Here is a 26,534-nt window from a genome sequence, read left to right on the forward strand (position 1 = left end):
ATATAACCGCAAGATACAGTAAATCGATTTTTGTGTAAAGAGCAGATAAACGAATCTAATTAATGATTAAGGGAATACGAAAGAACAGCTGTAAAACTATTACGGTATTAGATGTGATAATAATAAGAAGATATAAAGTCTGATACAAAAGCAAAAAGGTTTATGCACACGCGTGTCAACACCGTAAGGATTCCTGGCTTTTGGTTATAGTTGCACTATCTTGTTCCTAAGGCCAATTCAACAAACATCTGGCTGAATTCTACTTTGTCCGTTATTTTTCCATCCTAACGCGACAGAATGGCCAAGGACATTCGCAGTTGTTCGGTCTTTTGCTCCAGGGAGACTGGTTAACACACCGGCCCCAGACTCAGGGCTGCCCCTCCTCCCCCTTTTACGCTTTTAACGTATGGGGCTGCGGGGCAGGAACATTCCTGGTTTGACGATCGGGCTCGTGGCTGCTTCCATGATTTGCTGAGCAATTCGATACTTGCTCCAAGGATGTGTGTGTGTCGGCTAGTGAGTGAGTGAGTAAGCGAGCGAGAGAGGGAGTAAATTGGAGAGTGCGTTACTGTCTCTCTTGTTCGCACTCAATCGGAATATCAGATTTACTTTCGTATCCTGCGAGTTCGTATGCTACGTCTGCGACCGCCAGGGTTTATAAGTCCAACTTTAAAAGTTTTGATCTGCAAACAGACGGGTTAAAAAATTAGTTTCTTTGTTATTTCATGACAGTACTCTGCACTCTTTTACGCCCGAGTCTAATGGAGGGGCCCGTGCGGATTTGCAACTGTAAAAATGCGTTTTTCGTGTAGTTCATCCGGCTGACCGAAGCTCGTACCCTCCAGTGAGAGGTAAGGACGGGGACTGGGAATGGCAATGGGGGGATATGCGGCTTGCTTTGCAAAAAGTCGCGATGGAACACTATAGCCTACGTTGGTTTGGAGGAGCAGGAGTGAAGAGTGACTAGATGTTTTGAACACGGGAACGCAAATACACATTTACCAAGTGATCAGTGATGCTACTCTGTTAACGTTTAACAGAGCTGTTGTAAATTCCACCCCAAACCGTAATCGATAGAAACTAAACACCACGCACGAGGTTTGTGTGCTGCAGTTTTCCTTCGAGGAAGAAAGACCACACGCGCAACCACAGGACACTATATTTTTTTACACTACACAATATGACATTGTGACATTTCACTTGACACCCGAGACTGTCTAATCCAACGTAATTCAGAGCGAAAGAGTCATTTTTTTTGTTTTCCGTTAGGTGAACCGTAGGACTGTAACACTTCATTAGGTGTAAAGGAAAACTTTTGATTTCACTTGCTTTGACCCGCGGTGTTTAATAGCAGTTTAATCTGTGGCAAACAGGCTGAACAGTCATATTTTAGATAACACATAATATGGAATTAGAAAAAATGCAGTGAGACACAGGCTGATCATGTTTACTATTGTTTCAAAATGAAGAAATGTTTTACTTAGTACATTCTTGTGCATATGAATAACGCGAGTAACGTTTATCATAATCAATGAATGTGACCGTCAATATTCCTGAATTGTTGTGGCTATATCATCGGATAGTAAGATAACTTCTGCAGCACACAATTAGCCTGCATGATGCGGTTTCAATACGACCAGAAGCTATCCTGTCTCAGTTATCAAATTGTGTATCCCCACACTTGGTAATAGCCAATTGTTTTTTTCTGTTGTTGTGACAACTCGAAGTGTCTGTTATTATAAGAATGTGAGACAAAGGACTACTTCGAGGGAACACTAAATTACTTACAAAGCTTGCAGGAAAAAAATGTTTCTGGGAAAGATGTCTTTCCTCTGCTATGATGCGGGGATATTGAGGGGATGTTGTACGTGATAACAGATCTCCGATGACTTTGAGATTGGATTGCATCTGAGGAACTCCGGTTTCCAGATCTGTGGCACTGCCTAAACATATTTTGAAAGCTATCGCTTTTTATTGGCGCCTTTTTCTATGACATAGTTTGCAGATACACATAATTGTGGGACGTGTTTAACATTAAAAGTGTTTTCTGTGCATCAATATCACTTTCAATAATTCCTACCTTGTAGTGGCCAGGCTTATGTATTTCATTATTTATAATTTTTAACAAAAAGTTTATCATGTCAGTGTATGTATTTTTTTGGAAAAAGCCGTTTTGCCTGGTGAAGTGTTCATCAGTCAGAAATTACCAGGGATGGAGAGGTACAGGGCAGCTATGGCATTATGCACCAGCTCTCCCTCATAACTGTCCGCACATCCCCATTCATTTTCAGTCAGTCATCTCTCCTACCAAACACTTAATTATTATATTATGCATATCCTCCATTCCGAAATTTAGGCTTGTACAATTGGTTTGTCTTTGTGGCGTTTGTTACTAGTCTTGTCAGTTTTTAGTACTTGCATCAGCATTTTAAGCCTTTGAGTATACATTTTACACCGTCTCCTGGTCCATGTCCTTGAGTGGAGGTGGAAAAGATGTGCAGGGTGTATGAGCAGACTGTCTGCCCCAGACAGCAGACTAGCGCTGGAGACATGACCGGCTGTGGATGTCAGTGCAGCTCGTGTGACTGTGTGCTACTGTCTTTACAGAGCCTTGCCTCACTGTCGCATGGCAAGGACCGGAAAAGATCGCAGCTGAAGAGCAATAAAATGTGTTCTTAAAACATAAGGACACAGAATACTGTGAGAAGAAGTGCATGTGTTCTGTTTCAATGACATCAGCCAAATTTACAGCAAAGTTTTGCGAAAGGACAGGCTTGCCATAGAAGATACATTTATATTTAAAAATAAAAACTTCCTCTGAGCCCACAGTCTGAATTTTTGCCTTTTGAGTAGTCCGCTTCATTTGGACAGTGTCTATTTTTATTTTTCCCAGACGCCTTTAGGTGAGGAGCCTCAAAGCAGCTTTTGTTACGTAGGGGTTGCATTTGATATGTTGAGGACATAGGTCTCCACCTGTATTTAGAATTCTGTGCTTTTTTAGCTTCTATCCTCTTCACTGTCCTACCTGTAAATATATTTCTATTTTGGTTATTCAAGCAGGTTATTGTGTTGATAATTGCCAAGTTTATATTTGGCCCTCCAAAAATACAGTTTTGTTGTTGACTTTTGGAAGCCTTTATTAAGAGAGATGAGAGTAAGTACTGTTAAGTAAACATTCAGTGTGCTTATTCCTGAGACCGGCTATTAGTGTGCATCACAGCAACACATGAAACTGGCTGACCACAATCAGCTGTGGGTCACCCCCAAAACCCGATTCCAAAATGTTTGCACCCTGAGGTTGTCTCAGAGCAAAAAAGAAAACAAAGTTTGGATCCAAGAATATACAATGTCAAAGAAAGTCCAAATGCTTATGTCTTTTATTAGTCTGGCTTTCAGAGTTTATTTTCTTTTGGGAAACCGGCGTGAGTTAACATAAGAAATATAGTCTATTGCATGTTTGTGAGATTTTGAAGGATATGTATTGTTGTTTAGCATTGAAGAACACACACTCTGTTTAATCAGTGATATATTGTCTATTGCTGTAGTATATCTCAAAGATGTTTAATTGCAAACAGCACAGGTAAATATGCATAAAAGGCATGCCTTGTAAGTAATTTGTGTCTGAGTGTGTGTATATACGTGTGTGTGTATACGTTGTAGGTACCACAAGTCAAATGGCAGTCCCTGATGTTGGGACTATATCTCTATATTTTCACAATGTGTGTGTATATACGTGTGTGTATGCAACATGGGCATTTATGGGGACCAGGGTCTTGACGGCATGCCCATTTGACTGCATCCAGTTTCACTTTTGAGTCTTTGACTGAAGCCCTTGATCAAGACTACTCATTTACATTTGACTGACATTTTATTGAATGTTTTGAAAAAGAGAAGAAGAAGTTTGAACTGCCTTATGGTACAATGGAAAGACACAGCTGAGGTCCACCCCCCGCTTTAAGTATCTGCTTCTATCAGTTTCTATTTTTATTTTTCCGAGACGCCTTTAGGTGATGTAGCCCCCATCCCGAACGCAGCTTCAAAGCGGCTTTTGTTACCGAAGGGGTCGCGTTTCAAATACGGAAGACTTGGGTTATGGAGAACAAAGTGCTGAATGCCTGACATGGAGCCAGGGGGACACACATGAACGGGCTCAAATAAAACACTTTCAAGTTTGGGGCGGCTGGTGACCGAGGCGCAGTCAGGTCTGCGGAGGATGCCGGCGGGGTCGGGCGGGCGTTCCACGGCCCGGTCTGGAGGGTCCCAGCCATCCCCAGGCGTTGTTCAGGCCCAGGGCACTCTCCTTCTTTCAGGCCGCAGGTTCTGCGCAGCCCACCAGAGATGATGTGTACACACTTCTGCACAGGCAGTTTTTATTTAAAGGGGCGACATGGTAAGAGCAGTCGGAGGGTTACCGGTTTGATCCTGCCCTGGGTGTGTCAAGTGTCCCTGAGAAAGATAGCTAACCCCCAAATGCTCCTGACGAGCTGGTTGGTGCCTTGCATGGCAGCCAATCACCGGTGTGTGAGTGTGTGTATGAATAGGTGAATGAGAAGCATCAATTGTACAGCGGTTTGGATAAAGGCGCTATATAAATGCCTACCATTTACCATTTAATGTATTTTTTTATCATATCTATCTGTACCTATGTAACTGAGCTAGCTAGTTTGCTAATCTGTTGCTATTAAGTGTTCTAGTTCTAAAAGCTGCTGCCTTCCAGGCCTCACTGAGGGAGGGAGGGTCCCTTGGGCATTCTTCAGAGAGGGACCTCCTTACTTCCCAACATGCCTCTGTTTGAAGTTCTTCTGGGGGAAGAGCTGTGAATTTGAATTGGTGAAATCCAACTTTACACTGGAAAATAACACTGCTGACACATTGCAGAAGTGACCTGTGAGACCGAGGGTTTACAGTGCCAGAAATCTCACTGCAGTCAGGTTTAAAACTGCTCCTGGAAGTAAAATCTGGAACATTCCTCCGCAGAAAGAGCGATGCTCGTTTTAGGTGTGCTTTTCCCTCTTGTGATTGGAGATTTTTATGAATGAATAAATTGATAAGATGCCTGCACCATTAAATGTAGCATGCTCATGCCAATTTGCCTAATGAAGCTAATTGGAAACGTGACCGTTGTGGAGAAGCATGTTACACGTGCCACATGTACGTAAATGTGTGTAATGAGGCATGTAATGGTATATATGTCATCCATGCACCTCTATTACGTGTTTGCATTAATGTTGACAACGCTTAATTACGTAAGTAACAGAGGAATTGCTGTGTTAAAGTTCCTGCTCATATTTTAACATTTTGCATGCTTGATTGATTGATTAAGATTCACAGTCTGAATTTCTCAATGCGCAGGACAGCAGAAGATCTTTATAGAATGGGTGGTGGTGGGGTGGGCAGAATCTTTGCGCAAGTGGCTGTATTTTTGAACGTTTTAATTTCTCCCTGTGTGGGTTGGGTGTATGTACAGTAAGACCACAAGGCTCTACAGTGCTCCCATTTTAAGAGCAGTTGCTCATGGAAATTGATGTGTGCCAACTGGAAAAAAAATTTAGAAGCGCATCTACAAAAATTTTCAACTTAGGAGCACAGTAATGTATCCCAATTAGCAGATGTGCCGAGAGCACGTGTGGAGTCTTGTGTGTCGCTGTGTGTGTCGCTGAGTCTCAGAGAGAGAGTGTGATGCGTTTCGGGGGCCCTTTCTTTGGCCCGGATGTGGGGCGGTGTGATGAAAGTGTGTGTAGTGATTTGATCCCGGTGCGGTTTGTGGGTTGCAGCTTTGTTTGGGGTTGGGCCGTGGTCTGCAGTGTTACTGCTTTCACAGGGTCAGCTGCTACCCACAATGCAATGCACATACTTAAGCACAGACACACACTGCATTGTGTGCAGCATCCAAAAATGGAAAGTTTGTGTTGTTCTAAATTGTTTTTCACTGGGGTGACCTAGGTTTATCTACCAGGCCCCTTCAGAAGTAGAGCTAGTAGCTGTTCATTTATGGGCAGTTAGGAGTCAGTTAGAAGTGGGCATGTTTACTGCCCTCTTAGCCTAATCCACAGTCTCCCACTGCTGCTGCTCTGATTCAGATCAAACAGCAGTCCTGATGTTTACTGCAGAGACACAGACCAGGGGTCTCTCACTGGCTTCTCCTGCCCCTTGTAAGTTTTTATTACAGTTTTATGGGAAATTGGAGAGTCAGGTGAGGTGAGGGTGATGCACCTCTTCACCATAGGGGAAATGGTGGAGACCTTATATATGTTGGGTTTGTAAGGGTAATTTTCTTAACTGATTCTTAATTGACAATGTTTGTTAACATAAAAACAATCACGTGATTAAGAATAACCGTTTATCATTTTTATTATAATTAGACCACTTTCTGATTTAAGAGTCTTTCTCTGTCTCTCCCAGCAGACAGACAGCCTGTGAGATTAATGTCTCTGCTTCTCCTAGAAGGGGATTGCTAGCACATTCCGGTCTTAAAGCAAGGTCAACAGGGGGTAATCAGAAGACAACATACTGATAAATGTTTGTGGCCAGCTTCATGTCTTTCTGTTTTGGTAAAGCCCCCCCTTCTACATCAGAGTACTGAAAACTGTACATAAGTCTTACTATGTCTGATTCAAATCAGAGAGCCTCTCTCACTTTCTGTTATTTCTTTGCAAATAAATTTGAAAGTTAAACTCAAGTATAGCTATTGTTGTTTTATCTATTTCATCGGATGACTCTCACCTGTGATATGTAAAAGGGCAATTTTCCTAACAAGTCATATAGTACCTCCTCTGTCCTCTCAAAAACCATCACTGCTGTTATTTACTGTTTTACTCTGTTATTCACTGAGTGTGATTACCTGCTTTTTAATGGTGGGCGGGGGACAGATCGCCAGTCAGCCGAGGTGGCGTGTGCAAGTTTGGGCGACCTTTGACAGGAAAGGCTGCCTACTCGACTACTCTGTCTACTCCTAAGCATTAAACATTGACTGCCCTGTCTCTGCTAAAACTTTTTAATTTTTTTATCCAGGCATGGCTCTCTGTCTTAGTGCAGTGTTGCTGTTCCACACAGGGATTTGTGGGATTAGCTTGGTTTCCCTCTTTCCCAAACGGATATTTGTGACTAGAGGATTAGGGTTAGGCTCCGGAAACTCGATCAACAAATATGATGAAATGACCACGCGACCCTGTTATCAGGCTCAGGAGGGAACCAAAGAAAGGTTTTCTGAGAGCGCATTCACCCCACTGTTGTGAAATGCCCCCTGGCTTAATAAAAAATAAAAAAAACACTTTTAGAAGAAGCAGGTGTTTTTATCGGAAAGCGTTTCTCAGAAATGGTAGTTTATGTGAAGCCGTTAGTCAGCCTACGGACAGGCTATCCGAGAATGTTAACATTTAAAATATCTTCCCCGTGCCAACTGAAGCGTGTGCCAGGTCTGGCCCTCTCCCTCAGGGGTTGAACTGGGGGAGATGAGGACCACCTGAGTTCTCCTCTGTCTTTTCTGGAATCCTCCGTAGAGTGCGTCTGTGTAGCCGACAAATCTCGGCAACGTTTTTTTTTGCTTTTGTGTCTGTAAGGCTGGCAGCTGTTGGGTGATTTAATGCTTCATCTCCCTTAAAAACTTACATTACATTACATTACATTTTATCTAGCAGACGATTTTATCCAAAACATTGCATACCAAGGTCATAGAACAAACAATCGAACACGCTAGATAAGTGGTTGTTAGGCCATGGACATAAGTCCAGTACTCTCGGTAGGCTTGAGCGTACAGATACTCCCATCCTGCCGACCGCACTTGATAGAAAAGAAAGGGTTGCTTTTTGTGGTTCAGATGTGTGAGGTGCTACGCCTCCTCTCTGGCTGGTCTGCCAGTGATACAGTGAGGAGGAACCTGTGTGCTACATTTTTACAGTTATATCAATCATATATAATAAGTATTTGGCAAAGAATTCACATGTTAGTATTTGCTATTACTATTAGTATTTGGTAATTAGACAATGGAATTATACAATGTTTCTTTAAAAAAAAAAGATAAATTGAGAAAAGTGTTTTAAGCTGGGAGCTAAGGTGCAAGATTGGGAACCGGAAGGTTGGTGGTTCAAGCCCCAGTTTAGCCACAATAAGATCAGTGCAGCTTTTGGGCCCTTGAGCAAGACCCTCAACCCCACATTGCTCCAATGGGGATTGGCCCCTGCTTAGTCTAATCAACTGTAAGTCGCTTTTGTCAGCTAAATAACTGTAATGTAATGCTTGAGTATGAAGGAACTGTTATTTTTTATTCAAGAGCACCAAAATGTTCCATGAATGTTGTGAAATGGAAATGCTGCAGATGAATCTAGAATGAAACAACAGTGACCATTTTACTGCGGCCAATTACACGCTTTCATTTGTCACAGTATAATACTTTAATCCACCGCCGACCGAGTGGAGCCAACATTCTCTCCCCCAGAACGCGCCATGACATGTGGAGGAGCAAACTTGTTCAAAACATAACAGCTGAATGAACCTGTAGTGTGGTTCTTTGTCTTCAACTTTGTTTAACTTAAAGGAAGTAACTAATTTAAAGTAAATAATAAACAAAACGCAGTATTTCTTAATAATTTCGGCTAAACCTGTGAAGGCGTTGTTCCAATTTGAAACGGTTGCTTAAGTTCCTTAAGCAGAGTTGAGTACAAAGTGGCGTAATTGTTAGATTGAATAACATCACTCATAGTCGACCGCAGGAATTTGATTAAAATACACAGACATGAAAAGGCTATAAAGCAGGCTTGTTATAGCAAAATCCTCCAAAACCACAGACATGTATTCTCATTCTCTGTCCTTAAGCACTCCTGGAGCTACTATAAAAACCTGAGCTTGGTTTAGTTCACTGAAGACATGTAATATCTCTACCAAGGTGGGTGTGTAAGGGGGCATAAACAAACCACCTGTACCCTTTATTTCCAAAATTTTATTTTCCAAAATTTGTGACGGAAATGTAGGCCTGTTTTGGATGTGTGTTTTCAGGGATTTTTATTGAACAATAGAAAAAAAATATGTGTGCTTACACGTGCTGTATGTTCTCTGTAAAATATGTCAACACTGGAAACCCCATGTCGCAGGAAACAAACATTCAGAGGCAGAGAACAGAAGTCAGAGTTCGTTGTGGAGTCATTTCATAACCTTGGGGACCTGCCGTTTGATAATGCCTGCTAGAAGATTAAGAAGTGGAATGAAAAGCGCTGAGGGGAAATTGTTAAAACAAACAAACAGTTTGTAAGCAGTGGAAACAGATGTCTCTCTGTGTGCCACTGAGCGTGTGGGGAGGGGTGCGGGATTGAGCTGCCACTTTCAATACCCTCACATATGAGGCGAAGCTCGTGTCTTACAGAATACAAGAGCACGTTTCTGAAAGGTGTCTTTTCATTGCATTCATGTAAACACACAATCAGTGAAAGACACAGTGGAAAATACATTTTTAAGAAGAAAATGTGTCTACATTTTCTGTGAAATACTAAATATTGGTCATTTTTGAAGCTCAATAGCTCAAAACTACTCAAACACAGATAGGACCCTCTAATTCTGAGCTCACATTCTTGTAGAATGTATGTACACTGCATATGTATGGTCATGAACGCAGGAAACCGAAATTGCGTTGGTGGTTCTTGGCCTGCGTGTCTGTATTCATGTAAAGTGCTTAAACTCTGATGGATTGGGAACTTTACAGGAGAAACAGAACGTCCGTAAAACGCCTCAGGAAGTTGCGGCAGGGAGGCATTTTAAGTTATTTTCTTCTCTTTCCCATCTTGTCCCTCGTGTTGCCGAGCGGTTGTTACCGAGTTGTTTTCCCAGTCTGTCCTCGTTTGACCACAGCTTTGAGCAGCCAGTAAAGCTGGGCAGATTCCTGAGCCCATTTTGCTCTGAACTTGTCATATTTAGAAACGTACCCAGCACCCGAGACAAGTAAAGCTCTGAGAACGGGTGTCCGTACTTTGACTTCTTTCTCATCCTGTTTTTAAGATGAATTTATTTTTCTTTCTCTGGGGGTGGAGTTTCTGGGGGGGGTGAGAAAGTCTGTTCATTTCCTCAGTGCAGCTTAAAGGCCCCTGTATGGGAATGTGAAATGTATTTGTGAATATATTGAAATAAGCAGCCAGGCGGCCGTCGGATTCGCCGCGGGCAACACTGGCGGTATGGGAATGGGAACTACAGCAGCGGCTGAGCTATACTGGCTTCTCTCTATGGCTGACCCTCATGGGGAATACTGCGCTCTGGCTGTCTGCTAGTGGAGCTTTAGCCCCATGAGATGGGGGCGACATTAGCTCAGGAGGTAAGAGCGGTTGTCTGGCAGTTGGAGAGTTGCCCGTTCGATCCATGATTTCCAATTACTCCCGAGCTGGTTGGTGCCTTGCATGGCAGCCTATCGCTGTCTGTGTGAATGGGTGAATGAGAGGCATTCACTTTGGATAAAAGTACTATATAAATACAGTCCGTTTACCATTTGGACCAATGGCAGTCCAACAGTGGGCCGTTAAAAGGCCATCGATTGAGCTAGGTGTGAACCCCAACCCAGAGTGCTGTGATTGGATGTTCTGTATGTCTGTCATGTGTGGTCATAACTGTCATTGTGTGTACTGTACAGGGGTTCCCACAATGCATCTGTTCATGTAAAAAAAACCCCACGTATGGACAATTTCAAATCCTATTCCCAAGCCTTGGGAAGTATGGAAAATGTCAGTGTGTCAGTGGGAAAAGTTGTGGGGAAAGAAAGTGCATGAGAACGCAACGCGTTTCCCCAGAAGAAGGACAGAGGAATGCTCTCACATAGAGCTCACTGTTACAGGGCCAGTGGAAGATTAATGATCAGATGAGTCGTTTTTGCGAAGCCCATTATCGCCGTGCCGACTGGCCTGTTTGCTGAGACGCACAGGGAGGGGGGGGGGGGGGGGGGGGGGGGCGCGGAGGGGATCGTTTACCAGAAATCTGACGCTGTGCAAGTTCAGCGGTGTCCAGAAATCACGCTTTTGACCTGTAGTTAAAAGGAGCTGGAGAGAAACAAGGTCCCCTTCTGCAGCTGGGATAGCGATGCGTCACTGTAGCACGTTGCAGGGGGCACACTGGGGCTCAGGGGCCCGGGATGATGTCCTGCAGGGTCCCCAGGAAGCTTGGGGGAAAATATGAACCCTCTTTTAATTAAAGATATATGGTCATATATCTGCATTTTATTTATTACACATTTCTAAAGTACAACTGAAATTCCATTGTGATTTATTGCCTTTACCGTTATTTTGTAATTTGTTCCAAAAACAGTGCCTTACAAAAACACTCGTCCTATGACTCATGAAGATTTTTGATATGAATACGACATAGTCTCATTTCTGACAAGCTTTGCTGCCCTCATGGTAAACCGTTTCTGCTTTATAGTAATTTTCGAGGGCCTTGAATAAAAAAAATATTAAGGTTTGGGAACTGCTGCATCAGCCAATGGATAGTTAGAGTGATGAACATAAAGCCTGCCCTGCCCCGATGATGTGTTTATTTTAATTTCTCTCATTTATGTGTAATGCTGATGACCACTCGACCTTTGACCTCCAGTGTTTGTGTCTGATGAAGGAGCTAGTGAGAGAATGCTGGAGTGTGATTTGCTGTCAAGCTTGGAGCAGTAATTCAGACTGAAAATCTGTTGCACTCTGAACTCAGTTTGTTTGGAAAACTACACAGCAAGTGCTTCTGGTCGATACAGTGCGAGTTAGGCTTGCCAAATAAACATTTAGACAACCGCAAGATGGATGCACTTGTTGAGAGTCTCTGTTTTGGAGCAGTATATTTATGTTAATGTGTTTGTGAGTTTACACACAGGAGTTTAGTCACAGATCTTTAGTCACACTGGAATAAAACCACCCACGGGCTTGTGTAGCTTTGACAGTTTGTTTAGCCAAAGAAAAGCTTTCGCGTGTGTTTGTTATTGAGTGTCGTGGTGGAGCGTGTGTACGTGTGTCTGTGTGAGTGTGTGTCTGCGCGTGTGTGTGGGTGCGTGTGTGTGTGTCTGCACGCATGTGTGTGTGTATGTCCTGTGTGTATGTGCATCTGTCTGTGTCTGTCTGTCCTGTTTATGGCTGGTTCCATGCCAAGTACATAAGGGAGATGAATGTGGTCTCCGTTTGGTGGTGTTATGGGGTTCATCAGCAGATGGTCAGGATGTGGTGTTGTGGAAGATCCCTTGTGCTATCATAGCTGTGCATGTGTGCGCGCACGTGTGTCTTGTGTGTGTGTGTCTGAGTGTATATCTGAAGGGTCACACAGACAGTGTCCAAATGTGAGTGTGAATGCGTGTGTGTATCTTAGTTAGTGCGAGTGTGACTGTGTGTGTATCTGAATGGTCACACAGACAGTGTCCGAGTGTGAGTGTGAATGTGTGTGTGTGTATCTTTATGAATTAGAGTTAGGGGCGACATTGGATCAGGTGGTAAGAGCTGTCGTCTGACAGTCGGAGGGTTGTTGGTTCGATCCCCTGCCTGGGGTGTGTCCCTGGGCAAGACACCTAACCCCCAAATGCTCCTGACGAGCTGGTTGGTGCCTTGCATGCCAGCCAATCACTGTTGGTGTGTGAGTGTGGGTGAATGAGAAGCATCAGTTGTACAGTGCTTTGGATAAAGGCGCTATATAAATGCCAACCATTTACCATTTAGTGAGAGTGTGCACGTTGATGCATGTGAATAGACCCGGGCCTAAGTGTTACTCTGGCGTTTGAGTTCCTCATATGAGTGTTTGCAAGGGCGAGTGTCGGGCCTCTTGCAGTCTGTGTTCAGAACCTGCCCCCCTTTCTCACTCTCCATGTTCTTTCTCTCTAAATGTTGAAGACAGCATTATTAATCTATATGCACTCACTGGGATCTGAGCCAAGAGACTGTCTGAGGGAGTGCGGGAAAGAGGGAGAGAAAAAGCAGTTTGTTGTCTGTAGGTCCGGCGATGTTGCCGTGGTGACCTGGGTAGTGAGGGAGTCCAGGAGGCCTGGACTGGGGGAGATGAGGATACGGAGTTTGAGTGAAGGGTCAGCCCATGTTCAGTCTCCATGCTGTCTGATCTGCAGGGACATGGACACATCTTTCTGTTCCCGGGGCCCCCTTTTACACAAGGGCCGACTCCCCACCGCACGTTCATGTACCTGTCCTTTTTGTCACAGTTTTCCCGAACACGTTATAATGAAGGCTCCTATATAACTATATAACTCCTTCATAAGCACTACATATCACATATCACATTCATAAGCACTGCGTTCATAAATGCTCATGTCAATAACCGACATAAGGATCTTGTGTCAGTTCACTTGGTATGTCATGGTGATGTCAATATTGACATAACACGCCATAACACACCATCTAGTTACATTTTAGTCATTTGGCAATCTAGTTATTGACATAACTGCTTATGTAGAGCTTATGAATGTGCTATTCAGTGCTTATGACGGTGTTATATAGCTCTTATGTAAGAGCCTTCAAATAGCTTTACTTCTGGCTTGAGGTGTGGAGTGCTTGTCTCCAAAACTTCTGTTCTGCCTCTCTCTCTCTCTTTCTTTCTCTCTCTCCCTAATTGTCTGTCTGTCTCTCTGTCTGTCTGTATGCTGCCTATCACTAGCTCCTTGGCTGATGTCTCCAGGGCTGTGAATCAGATGCACACGGTTCACGATGCTGACGATGTCCTGACCCTTCCCTCCCCGGGCAAGCCGGTCCTCTTCTGGAAACCTCATTTGTGTGAGAATTACCTGGTGCCACACGCAAGCTCTATTTTCTGAGCCAAAATGGCCGTGAAATCGGCCGTGTAGGCGGAGGGAGGGCATCACCATGGAGACGAGGGCTGGCAATGTTTGGCAGCGAGTTTTAGTGGGAGAGGTGGTATTTTTTTGGGGGGGGGAGTGAGGGGGAGGGGGGGTTGACGATAACCAGGGAACGAACCCTCTCCTTTGGGGGCCCCCTGCCGCCCATGTCCAAGACTCCATTCAATCTCCCTCCTGTAGTTAATCCCGCCGGTCAATAAAAAAACCTTGGGAAACGTCCTCCCCTACACGCACACATGCATACACGTACAATACCCCCCCTCCCCCAAAACGCCTCCCTACACTCCCAGGAAAACAAGACATTACAAAAAAATTCCAATTAAGACAGGTTTTATTTGCTTTTCGCCCAGCCCCCTCCCCACTCCTCCCCCTCCTTCCCACCATCCCATGGACTTATAGAGGGCTAGGCCAATAAGCCTGGGGCTGGAGTTAGAGCTGTCTCCTAGGTCTGGGTTCTGTCACTGGGGAGAGTAGGGTGGATGGGGTGGGCTGTGGCGGATGATTTTCCTTGGGAAATGGTACTTTGTTGGATCTGATTGCCTTATCCACGAGACCTTTCCGTTGTCTGCATCCTCGACCCCTTTCCCACGATGCAACTCCCAGGGTGCGGGGTGGGGTGGGGGGGGGTCAATTCCATTTCAATTTGGTCCCTTCAAGGAAATTCATTTTAATTCAATTTGAGTCAACAAAAATGTCCCTAATGATACTCTAGATTGTATTTAATCTATTTTTTTTTTTCTTTCTTCCTTTGGTCGCAATTTCTTGAATTGGATTTGAGTTAATTTCCTTGAGTTTCACTCAGTGAAATTGATCCCCTTAAATTTGAAATGAATGACGCATAGCGACTGTGAATCAAGCCATTTTAAATACCAAACGACATTGAAGCTCATTGAGCAGATCTGGGGGGATTTTTCTGAATTTAAATGGAATTGACTCTGTGGCAGCAAATGTCACTTCTCTCACAAAAAAAACCTTGAAGAAGAAACCTCTATCGGCGTTATCTCTCTGAATCCTTTGATGTGTGTAACATGCTCTATTTAGAGAGAGATCGGGAGGGATGGGGGCAGGTTCTGCCATCAATGAAGATCAGGCCACACGGTGAAGCTGCTCTCAGGCAAACCTTCTCTTGCAATTATGCATTCCATCGTAATGTGTTATTAAAAGTCTCCCCCTCTCTGCTGTGACGATGTTCTCCTGTAACATCCCTCTCTTTCATTGGAGAGAAGGTGTAGTTCAGGTCTGGGTGCTTAAGGTGGGAAGTGAGTCTCTTTTTCATCCCTCTCACTCATTCTTTCTTCCTCTTCTTCCTCTTCTGTCCTTATCCCCATTTCTTGTTATTTCTCTCCATCTCTCTCTCTCATCTCTCTCTATTCCTCTGTCCCTCTCTGCCTCTCTCCCCTTTCTCTCTCTCTTTCTCCCTCCCTCTCTTTCTCCCCGTGTGTTAGAGAAGCTTCTGGAATGTCTCAGTGCTGCAGATGATCTGTCAGTGGGAGCCGGGGGCGAGTGCAGGCAGGTTGGGGTGTGTGTGTGGATCCGGGCTGGCTGACAGAGAGAGGGCGAGAGACAGAGAGAGAAAGAGGGGGAGAGAGACAGAGAGAGAGAGGGGGAGAGAGACAGAGAAAGAGAGGGGGGAGATAGACAGAGAGGAGAGAATGTCTTGTGCACGTGCGCATCTGTGTCTGTGTCTGTGCTTGTGTGCATTCGTGCGTGCATGCATTGAGTGTGTGTGTGTAGGTTGAGTACGTGTGCATGCGTTCATTAAGTGTATGTGTGTGTGTAGGTTGTTAGCGTGTAAAGGTGTACATAACTGTGTGCCTCTCCTCTGACTTTGGCTTGGACTCCTGGACTGGACTGGGGGAGATGAGGATACGGATTTTGAGTGAAAAGTCAGCTCATGTTCAGTCTCCATGCTGTCTGATCTGCAGGGACATGAACGCATCCTTTTGTTCCCAGGGCCCCCTTTTACACAAGGGCCGCCTCCCCACCGCACGTCCATTTACCTGTCCTTTTTGTCACGGTTTTCACTAACACGTTATAATGAAGGTTCCTACTTAAGAGCTATATAACTCCTTCAGAGGTCCACTCCTTAATGTCATTGTACAGCTGATGAGCTCAGAAACATCTGGAACTATCTACAATATCCTTAAACACAGAAATGGTATCAGCCAGTTCAAAACATATATTTAAACTGGAACAATACCCAACTATCCCTTTAAGGGCCAAAATCCTCACATTTTAATATGGGATTTTCCCAGTTAATTAATTCAGGAGTCTAATTAAACTAATCTGCTGAATTAACTGAGCTGAAAAGGGAATTGCCCCCCCCTCCCCTCCCCTCCCCTACCTCCCAGCCCTGGGGCGGTTTGTGTTGAAAATGCCCCTCTGTGGGGGGGTTTCGGGAAGCTGAATGCGCAGACCCCCTCTCTGCACCCAAGCCCAGAATTCCCACCCCTTCACTAAGGGTCCCGTCTCCGGTCTGCTTGTTTATCCATCCTGGTGCGTGTCCTTGGCAACATTTTTCTCTCTCTCTCCACCTGTTCGTCCATTTCTGTATTCCTCTGCGCTTTTTCCTCTCTTATCCCTTGCTTCATGTAAGATTGAGGTCCACACCGCATTTAGACCAGCGCTCACCAGCCTGGTGAGCTGGCTTTCGTGGTCACTCAGCATTTATCACTGAAAGCAGCCGATTACACCGTTAACTCACCTGGTTTCTTGGGTCTGAATCTCGGTTGCTGATTTTAAGGTGAAAAACGAAAGCCAGCACACCTCACGGCTCACCAGGACCATTGTTGCGGACCCCTTATTTTGACATGTAGATAGAGCCAAAATGGCTCCCCTTCCTGGTGCGTCCCTTACTGGTCCCCAGTGGGACCCAGGGAGTGGCAGTGACGAGACCCGGGGTGGGGGCTGTGTGAAGAAAGAGCCACAGATAGGGGCATGGGGACCCCCTCCTCTTCCTCTTGTCAGACACAGCCTTGAGTTTTCGAGACACATAACTGCCAAGTGAACATTGCCGTGGAGAAGATTTGCTTAATAGCTGTTCGTTATGCTCATGTGCTTTTCTGTGCTGTTGTCATTGTTGTAATTATATATTATTTTCTTTGAGAACAGGGGATAGTGATCTGAGACAGAGAGAGAGAGGGATGGAGACAAACCCTGAGAGTGAGAGAGCGAGAAATGGTGGAGACATAGACCGAGAGCCAAAGAGAGAGAGAGGGAGCATGAGTGGGAAAGAGTGAGCTTGAGATGAAGGGAGAGAGAGCATGAGAGAGAGAGTGCCTGCTATGACTCATAGGAAAATCGTAACTTTCTGCGGGTGTTTTTTGATTAGCCAGTCTCCAAGCTGAGCGTGGAGCCATTAGAGAATGCTGCTGGTAACAGGGGGATGAAACCCAATACAGAGACAGGGACTCACACACACACACACACACACACTCACACACACTAGCACTGCGTTGATAAGCACAACAGTTCACACACTCCGTTTCCATTAATGGCATTTGGCAGACACTCTTATCCAGAGCAATGTACAGTTGATTAGACTAAGCAGGAGACAATCCTTCCCTGGAGCAATGCAGGGTTAAGGGCCTTGCTCAAGATCCCAACGGCTGTGCGGATCTTATTGTGGCTACACCGGGATTAGAACCACTGACCTTGCGTGTCTCAGTCATTTACCTTAACCACTACGCTACAGGCCGGTCTACAGGGTAACATGCGGTCAGTTCGACATCAATTAACCACAAAAAGATGAAATGCGGTTACAGTCTCTTCTTAAATGAGCTCTGTAGTGTTTAAGTTCCCTGACTGCAGTACTCTGTAGGATGTGTGCGCACCTGTGCGTGTTTCTGTGTGGAGGGAGTGGGAGTTTTGACGTTCCTCCCCCGGGGGGCGCTGAGAGACGAGCCTGACCCTGGGGGTGTGTGGGGGGGTGTGTGTGTGTGGGGGGGGGCTGTCAGACACCCGCTGCCCGCTTGGGCCTCTTTGCTCCCCGGTGACCTTTGACCCCTGGGTGAGAGGGGGACCCGGGAGAGTTTATTATTTCCTGCGGTTCCTCCTCTGCCTTCCTCACGCCTGCCCTGGGGTTACCGAGGGGGTCGGAGGGGTCGGGGGGGCTGGGGGGCCGACGTGAGCGGAGTGACGTATTCGGAGCCTGGCTGCCACTCCACAGTGTTGAGCCACCACGTCGTCCTCTTCTCTTTTCACCAGAGAGCATTGTGGGAGAGAAAAACCTGGCCTCCATCCAGGGCCTGTCCTGCAGGCTGGGGGACTGTGTGTCAAGCGGCCTGGTCATGCTGAGAGATGGTGCTCACTAGCGCCACTGCGGTTGGCTCCAGTATAGGTCATTCAGACCCGTTTTCAGTGGAAAGTCAGTGATACAATTCTGCAGCTCTGCAGCAATTCTGCAGTGATTGTATGTGTGTGTGTGTGTGTGAGTGATGTGGGCAGGAGAGCGGATACGGAAGGCCACAGCGGATAGCGGACCGCAGGCAGAAACAGGCACATAAACAGGTTTAAAGGCGCTCCTCGGAGGCGTTCCTGCAACTCTGAGGCTTTCCACGCAGCCGGAGGGTTTGATTTCTGTACAGGGGCAGAGACGCAACAACAGGGGAGCTGGTCCGTTTGGGGCTGGGGGTTTGGAGAGGGTGTGTGTGTGTTTGAGGGGTGGGGGGGTACCGGCTCGTTCAGCTCTACTGAACCCCTCCCAGACACCATGGCTTTAATTTGAGCATCCCTCCCCCCAGGCTCGGTCCTCGGGTGACTTGGCCTGCCTGAATGTCCCAGCTGGACGGCCATTGTCCATCCACATCAAGCTCAAAACCACGGTTACCAACCAGGAGCCAGTGATCAAAGCCCCTTACCGGATTATTGATCAAAAAAGGGGAGGAGAGGGGAAAAAGGTGCTGGGAGAGAGGGAGGGAAAGAGGGAGGAGAGCGGGTGGCAGGATGGGGTTCGTTTGGGGGGGGGGGGGCGTCGGTTCTTCAAAAGGAGCAGAAGAATGCTCCTAATTAGGTTTTTCCACTTCCTCTCGGACCCCCTCTTGTCCTGGGACCTGGTCTCTGTGACCCTGTGGAGGGGCAGAACTGTGTGACGGGACAGTGACACACTCCCCCCCCACACGGCCGGGATGCTGTCAGACCTGGGGGGGTGCAATTCTCAATTCCGGGATGGGTTAGCGGACAGGCAGGCCGCCAGACAGGAGAGGGAACGCTCTTATCCAAGCGGCTGGAATTCTGGACTGGGCTCGGGTTTAGAGAGGGTGTGTGTCTCGGGTGTCGGGAGTGTGTGTGTGGTGTGTGTGGTGTGTGTGTGTGGGAGGGTTGAGTTTCACTGCTTGCATGGAAAGTTGAGGGTCCGGTTTCTTTCACCTGGTTTGTATTTGAATGGACAGTAAAAAATGAAAAATAGAGTAAGGAAGAGTTGGATATAAATCTTACATTTTCCTGAGGTGCGATGCAGGTGTTTTATAAACAAGAAGTGAATTCCTCTGGACCTGCTCTGCGCTCAGATCTGTGTTTTTCCTTTTTGCATCTCTGCATGAATTGTGATTCTTTTGATGTAGCGCACTGTGCTTTTGAGAGCCTGACTCGATGAGCTCTGCTAGCTGTGTTGGAGATTTTTACGGCATTATGAATGTGTTATGACTGTGTTATTACTGCATTCCGACTGTTATGACTGCATTATGAATGCGCTTTGACTGCGTTATGACTGTTGTGACTGCAGTTATTCCCCTCAGTGTGTGCAGTGGATTTTCAGGTCCTGTTCCTGGCGGTATCGTGTAGTTCTGGATTGGGTCACACTGGGGCGTGCTGCAGTTTTAGGACCCGTTTGACCAGGCTCCTCTCCTCTTCTTGCAGGTGTCGGGGCAGAGGGGCAGACCTTGAGGCTCTGGGACGGCTCTGGGGGTCCGGAGGGGGTGAGGGTGCACCATGGATGCCCGCCCTGGGGTCCTCTCCACCCTCCTGTATCTGTGCCAGGCCTGCCTCGTCAGCTGCTCTCACATGTCTATGCACATCACTGACATCCACGTGTACATATGCATGATTCATGTGTACTTATTTCTACATGTTGGTAAGTTAAGATGGTGGACTCATGCATGTTTACAGAACATGCATGTGTTTATGCATATATTATGGATTATATTGTTACCCTGGACAGTGAAGGAAAATTTCAGAATGCAGTCATTCCAGATCTTTACAAAATTGGCTTAAATGGTCTAGCCATACAGAAATTGGTTGATTGATTGGTTTGTAGATTTGTTGTTTCATTGGTCGATTGATTGTTTGGTTCATTCATTCCTGATTTGATTGGTTGATTGACCATAAATGATTGATGATTGGCATAAATGGAGGGGAGATAAGGAGATGTTGTTGTTGCGGTTGACTGATTGACCGTCCCGTTCCCTGCAGACGTTGCTGATTCGGGGAGGGCGCCCCAGCGCTCTCTGAGTGTGGAGGAGGGCAGCACCGCGCTCATCCAGTGCCCCCTGCCCCTCAGCCACCCCCCAGCCCTGCCCCGCGTCCGGGTACGGGGGGAGTGGCTGGACAAGTCTACAGGTAACTATGGCTGCTCCACACACATGTGCACATACACACACACACACATACACATGTGTACACACACATACGCAGGCACACACACATGCAAATGCTTGTCGCTGGGGCGGTACCCTATAGGTGCATAGAATTGTACTCCTAGTCAGCAATATATAATTCATTCGCACCTCATTTCTAGCCAAAGAGAACAGGAATGTACTTTCAGGGTGCATTTGGGAAATTTGATCCTTTAACACAAATGTACCTTTATTTATGATAAAGGTACATTTACATTACACCGTTCCAATTTCATTCTGAATATTGGTGAAAATAAATATTTATTTTATGACAGTATTCTGCTGGAATTTGACTGATGACTAAACTGTAGAGGAATTTCACACATGGTCTGGTCATAGCACTGAGTGCCAGTGAGGTTGTGGGCTCGATTCTCTGGTGTGGCACTGCCATTGCACCTCTGAGTATGATGGTTAGCCTGAATTTCTCCTGTATACTCACAGCTGTAGAAATGGATTGAATATGTCAGGCTAAATGCCCAACACAGGGGTGTCAAACTCCAGTCCTGGATGTCCGCAGTGTCTGCAGGTTTAACGTCAGTCCTGGAGGGCTTGCTTTCTTGATAGTTTGAGAAGTTCAGAACTGATCTGGTTGTCTTTTGTCCTCCCCAGGCGAATATTTAATTCTCCCGTCTGGGAACCTTCAGATTGTGTCCGTGTCCCCCCAGCACCAGGGGATGTATAAATGTGGAGCGTACAACCCAGTCACCCAGGAAACCAATGTGGAGGCCCGTGGAACAATGCTTATCGTCAAACGTGAGTCAGGACACCTTTGACTGTGACACACTAGAACCTCTTCTCTCCTTCAAAGCAGGACACCTTTGACTGTGACACACTAGAACCTCTTCTCTCCTTCATAGCAGGACACCTTTGACTGTGACACACTAGAACTTCCTTCTGTAATACTGGGAGCCGCCGTGGGAAGGGCTGTGACAGGCCGCAGTTTTATAGTTTTCCCATCCGTATTTTACACACAATGGGGCAGCAGTGTAGTGAAATGGGAACTAGGCTTAGATTCCTGGCTGGGGTGCTGTATCTCTACAATTGAGCAAAGTGTCTGTGTTGAACAGAACCTTGTATTTATTGAAACAAAAGCCAGACATGGGTGAAATACATAACTGTCATGTAAGTAAATACTTTTTGAAGCTGTGCTTGGCTTGTCTGGTGCATTGGAAGCTATGATATTCACAAAAAAAAGTGCTAACTGCACCTTGGTTGGCTCAAGAGCACCAGGCAAGATTAGTCAAGCTCAAAAAAGTATCTGAATTCAAAACAATGATGTATTTGACACAGGTGTTGCACACACATTAGCCCATTAGGAATGCAGTTGCACACCCCTAAGTGTACTCTAGGGCTGCTGTCTGACTGCTGCTGTCTGACTGCCCCCCCTCATCCCCCGCAGGCTCCGACACCCCCTCCCCAGTGCGGATGGTGTACCCAACCACCCCTCAGACCGTCGTTGTGGCGATTTCCCAGTCCGCCACCTTGGAGTGCGTCTTGGGGGGAAGCCCCACGCCCATCGCTCGCTGGACCAAAGACGGGCAGGAGGTGGCGGTGGGATCCAATCACAGACTGTTACACAACAACCTGGTGCTCACCGCCGCCCGGGAGAGTGATGGCGGTGACTACCAGTGTTCCGCTCCGTCGGAGACTGGGGGCTGGGTCCATGCAAACTACACCGTCAGCGTCCTCGGTGAGAGAAATCAGTTTTATTCTCCTGGAGTGTAATCAGGATCATGTTCCTGTTTCTTTAGCTCTTCCGGAAATCCCTCATCAAGCAGTGTGTGCTTTTGTGTATCTTTCAATCACCCTGTTTGTTTCTGTCTTTTTATGTACAGCGCATTGAGTTGCACCCGCTGTAGGAAATGTGCTTAATGAATAAAGTTTGATTGTTTGATAGTTTTTAAAATGTGCAGTACTGAAATAGTGACTGGTTGTTCAATAGTTCTTTCTCTGTCTACTATAACATTTAGCTGTGGTGTTCGTGTACCTTTTCGGCCTTGCTGCAGCTGTAACATGGTGCATTTTGCTGCTTTTTCCAGTTTCCTAACCAGTGCAGTGGTTAGAGAGCTGGGCGTGTAGTTCAGAAGCTGCAGGTTTGATTCCCAGGTGGGGTTGTTCTGTTCTGTTCTGTTCTGTTGTATCTGTCAGTGTGGAGCTGGTAGTGGTAATTGTTATTATATTCACAGTGTTTGGGAGGACTGTGTCTGGACTCTCTTACTCTGGAGAAGTTTGGCCTGTGAATGTGTAAGTGAGACTGTATTTCTCTCTGTAAAATGTGTGATCTAGCTGTATCGGAGCAGGCATCTCCAGGCTCCTCCGTCACCTTCACCTGCACCGTCACGGGAAACCCCGCCCCCAACATCACCTGGCTGTTCAACTCCGCCCCCCTCACCCCTTCACCCCGCCTCGAGATATCTGGCTCCTCCCTTCAGATCGCTGCGGTAACGCAACAGGAGGAGGGCGTTTACCAGTGCTTGGCGGACAACGGGATTGGATCTGCTCAGTCAGCTGGTGCTCTCACTGTCCAATCAGGTACTCCTAATGAAATCTGGAGGGGTCTGCATGCTAAATCCATGGCTTCTCAAAATCTCAACACATGACACCAGCAACTACAGAATCTCATATATCTCAATACCCATGCTAGCATTCTTCAGTGTTAAAACATCATCCAGTTTCCAGAAGAACAGATTTTTCCAGGGTGTATATATTCTCTGGTCATGAAATCTGTTCTTTTTTTGAGCTGTCAAGTTGGTCAAATAAAGGGTTAAAATAGTAGGTGGGGGGGTAATGTCTGTTAGCCAGCACTCTAAACTTTACATTACCTTACATTACATTTCATTTATTTAGCTCATGTTTTTATCAAAAGCAACTTACAGTTGATTAGACTAAGCAGGGGCCTTAACCTTAATCTTAACCACTACACTATTGATATAGCGATAGCCTGAAAGAGCGGTTTTTTGGAAGGGCTCCTCTGGGGAAGTGTGAGCGCGCTCCATGGGCGCCGTGGGGAACGAGCTGCCGGACGGCGGAATACTGGGAGCCGCCGCGGGAAAGGCTGCGCCGGGACGCGGGCCACGAGCCTGTCAGCGACGCACGCCAGCGCCTCTCGTTTTACGACCGCGCAATCTGGCACAGCGGTAGCCTTGGCGCTAACGGCTAACGGCCGACGGCTGCCTCCGCCGCCAGCTTCCCCCGCGCGCTCTGGCGCCGAGTCGCTAGCGGTGGGACGCCGGTGTCAAACACTCCCCGCGTTCATTTCACACTTCCCAGAAAAAGGCTCCTCCGACCGCGGGAGATGAAACCGATATCGACGAAAAGACGGCCATTGTTCTTTAACGCTATAAAGTAATGCGTGTTTTAAGGAATACTTTGGGAATGAGAAACGTTATTGTGATATCGCTTGCACCTGGTGACCACCCAGTTATGGCTGTATACATAAAGTTAATACATTTATTTATACAGATCTTTTCATACAGTGGACTCAAAGTACTTTCTAAAAAAAGAAAAAAAACAGGACACTGGAATGTACTGAGACATTGATAGACGGATAAAATACACAGTGCGAGGCAGTAGACAACATGAGATGATAATGTAGGGTGTTTGGCACCCTACACTTGGTGTAGAAATAGGGAGAGATGGATAGCGAGAGAGAACGAGAGAGAGAGAGAGAGTGTGTGTGGAGGGTGGAGGGTGTTCTGTGTGGTATTTTAATGGCCACTGGGAGGAATGTTTGGCAACGGGCTGTGGTCCTGGGGCTCGGTGTTGTATTTCCATCTTCGGGGCTGTGTGCTTTGTAGAGTGAAGCGGGTGGCACACCGAAAACGGCACAAACACTGGCCCCTGCGCCCGCCCTCGACACGCAGCCCTCTATATGCTTAACCCCCCCCCCCAGACACACACACACACACACACACACACTGTGTTCTGGATGTCTTTGGGCGCAAGCAAGAGAGAGAGGGACAAGAAATTCCATTTCTCCATTGCCAAGCCCGTGTCAGATGCAGAATGGTTCCCAGCTTTAAGGCTGTCCCAGGTGGACTGTTCTGGCCTGAACCTCTCTCTTAATGGAAAACACAAACAGAGCGTTATTATGCTCTGCTCTGGGTATCCAGGATTTCCCCGTTTTTTCTGTTAACAGAACGGCTGGTAAAGGCTCCCGAGGCACCAATCATAACGAGCCCCCCGCAGACCCAAAAACCGCACGTGTACGACCTGGAGTGGAGGGCGGGGCGGGACTGGGGCAGCCCAATCAACGCCTACTTTGTCAGGTACCGCAAGGTGAGCACCACGCCCACAAACCCTCACAACCACAACCAGATGTGGTTCACAGCCTACTCTGACCCTGCTGGGTACTACCACACTCTCAGGAACACAGGTACAAAAAGTGCCTAAAAATGTATGAATGCTTGTCGCTGGGGTGGTACCCTATACAGTATAATATGTAACTCATTTGCTTGGAAAGCATACTCATTTGTACCAAAAGAGAACATGATTATGAACATTAAACCCAGTGATGTCTCAAGTAGCCAAAGGTGTTAAAATGGAGGACTCACAGTGTGATTTCTGTGAGGAGTGAGGAGGTCCACTTGGGTCATTATTGCGGTTTGTGACGAGGCTGTGCTATGGAGAGTTGGCAGTTGCTCACTTGCACATAAAACACAGTGCTTTGTCCAACAGGACAATTACTCGAACAAAAGCCCTGTCATTTTCATTGGCAGACGGGCCTGTTGTTCTGTGGACTGTGGAAAATGTGACTTTGACATTCTGTGTTTGGGCTCTGGCAAAATGGTTTGAGACTGGCAGAAAGCTTGGAGATACGACTGACGGCCATGTTTGTTTTCTTTCTTTCCCTGTTTGGTGTCTGTCTGTGGGACGTTTGCGTTGTGTGGTTATGCGTCTGTCTTACTGTCTGTTTGCATCCGTTCATTCATTGTGTGTGTGTGTGCTATATATACTGTGTGTGTGTGCGCTATATATACTGTGTGTGTCCATATATGCGTGTGTGTGTGTTGTATATACTGTATGTGCATGTGTGTGCGTATGTGTGTGTGCTATATATGCTATGTTTGTGTGTGTGTTTGTGTGTGTGTGTGCTATATATACTGTGTTTGTGTGTGTGTGTGTGTGCTATATATACTGTGTGTGTGTGTGTGTGTGTGTGTGTGTGTGCTATATATACTGTGTGCGTGTGTGTGTGTGTGTGTGCTATATATACTGTGTGCGTGTGTGTGTGTGTGTACGTGCGTTCTCTCTGCAGCTGGATGACGTGGGGAATGTGGCGGGCAGTTGGCACACGGTGCGGGTCCCTGGCAGTGAGAAGGCTCTGCAGCTGGCTGACCTGGAGCCCTCCAGCCTGTACGAGGTGCTGATGGTGGCGCGCACCGCCGCGGGGGAGGGCCAGCCCGCCATGCTCACCTTCCGCACCGCCAAGGGTCAGTACCACACCTCAGAGCCCCAGAGCCCCAAACCCTGCTCCTGTCCCACACTCCAGCACCCCAAACCCTGCTCCTGTCCTGCACCCAAAACCCTGCTCCTGTCCTGCACCCCAAACCCTGCTCCTGTACCACACCCCAAGCCCTGCTCCTGTCCCACACTCCAGTGCCCCAAACCCTGCTTCTGTCCAGCACCCCAAACCCTGCTCCTGTCCTGCACCCCACACCCTGCTCCTCTACCACACCCCAAACCCTGCTCCTGTCCCACACTCCAGCGCCCCAAACCCTGCTTCTGTACCGCACCCCAATCCCTGCTCCTGTCCTGCACCCCGCACCCCAAACCTTGCTCCTGTCCTGCACCCCAAACCCTGCTCCTGTCCTGCACCCCAAACCCTGCTCCTGTCCTGCACCCCAAACCGTGCTCCTGTCTCACACCCCAAACCCTGCTCCTGTCCTGCACCCCACACCCCAAACCCAGCTCCTGTCCTGCACCCCAAACCCTGCTCCTGTCCTGCACCCCGCACCCCAAACCCAGCTCCTGTCCTCCCCCCCACACCTTAAGCCCAGCTCCTGTCCTGCACCCCACACCCCAAACCCTGCTCCTGTCCTGCACCCCAAACCCTGCTCCTGTCCTGCACCCCTGAGCCCCAAAGCCTGCTCCTGTCCCACACCCCAAACCCTGCTCCTGTCCCA

The 26,534-nt window shown here is 47.0% G+C and overlaps 1 protein-coding gene across 1 annotated transcript in view; it reads left to right on the forward strand.

Moving 5' to 3' along the window:
- Positions 1–516: 516 nt before the first annotated feature.
- Positions 517–26,534, forward strand: part of cdon (cell adhesion associated, oncogene regulated) — a 43,890-nt gene continuing 17,872 nt past the window's right edge. Inside the window, exons 1-8 of the mRNA XM_061216916.1 lie at positions 517–851; positions 19,655–19,868; positions 20,207–20,353; positions 21,019–21,162; positions 21,809–22,099; positions 22,696–22,941; positions 24,548–24,687; positions 25,667–25,841. Coding sequence (XP_061072900.1) covers positions 19,727–19,868; positions 20,207–20,353; positions 21,019–21,162; positions 21,809–22,099; positions 22,696–22,941; positions 24,548–24,687; positions 25,667–25,841 — 1,285 coding nt within the window. The 5' untranslated portion in view covers positions 517–851; positions 19,655–19,726. The remainder of the gene's footprint in view (positions 852–19,654; positions 19,869–20,206; positions 20,354–21,018; positions 21,163–21,808; positions 22,100–22,695; positions 22,942–24,547; positions 24,688–25,666; positions 25,842–26,534) is intronic.

Source organism: Conger conger, chromosome 13 (genome assembly GCF_963514075.1).
Source record: "Conger conger chromosome 13, fConCon1.1, whole genome shotgun sequence".
NCBI lineage: Eukaryota > Metazoa > Chordata > Actinopteri > Anguilliformes > Congridae > Conger > Conger conger.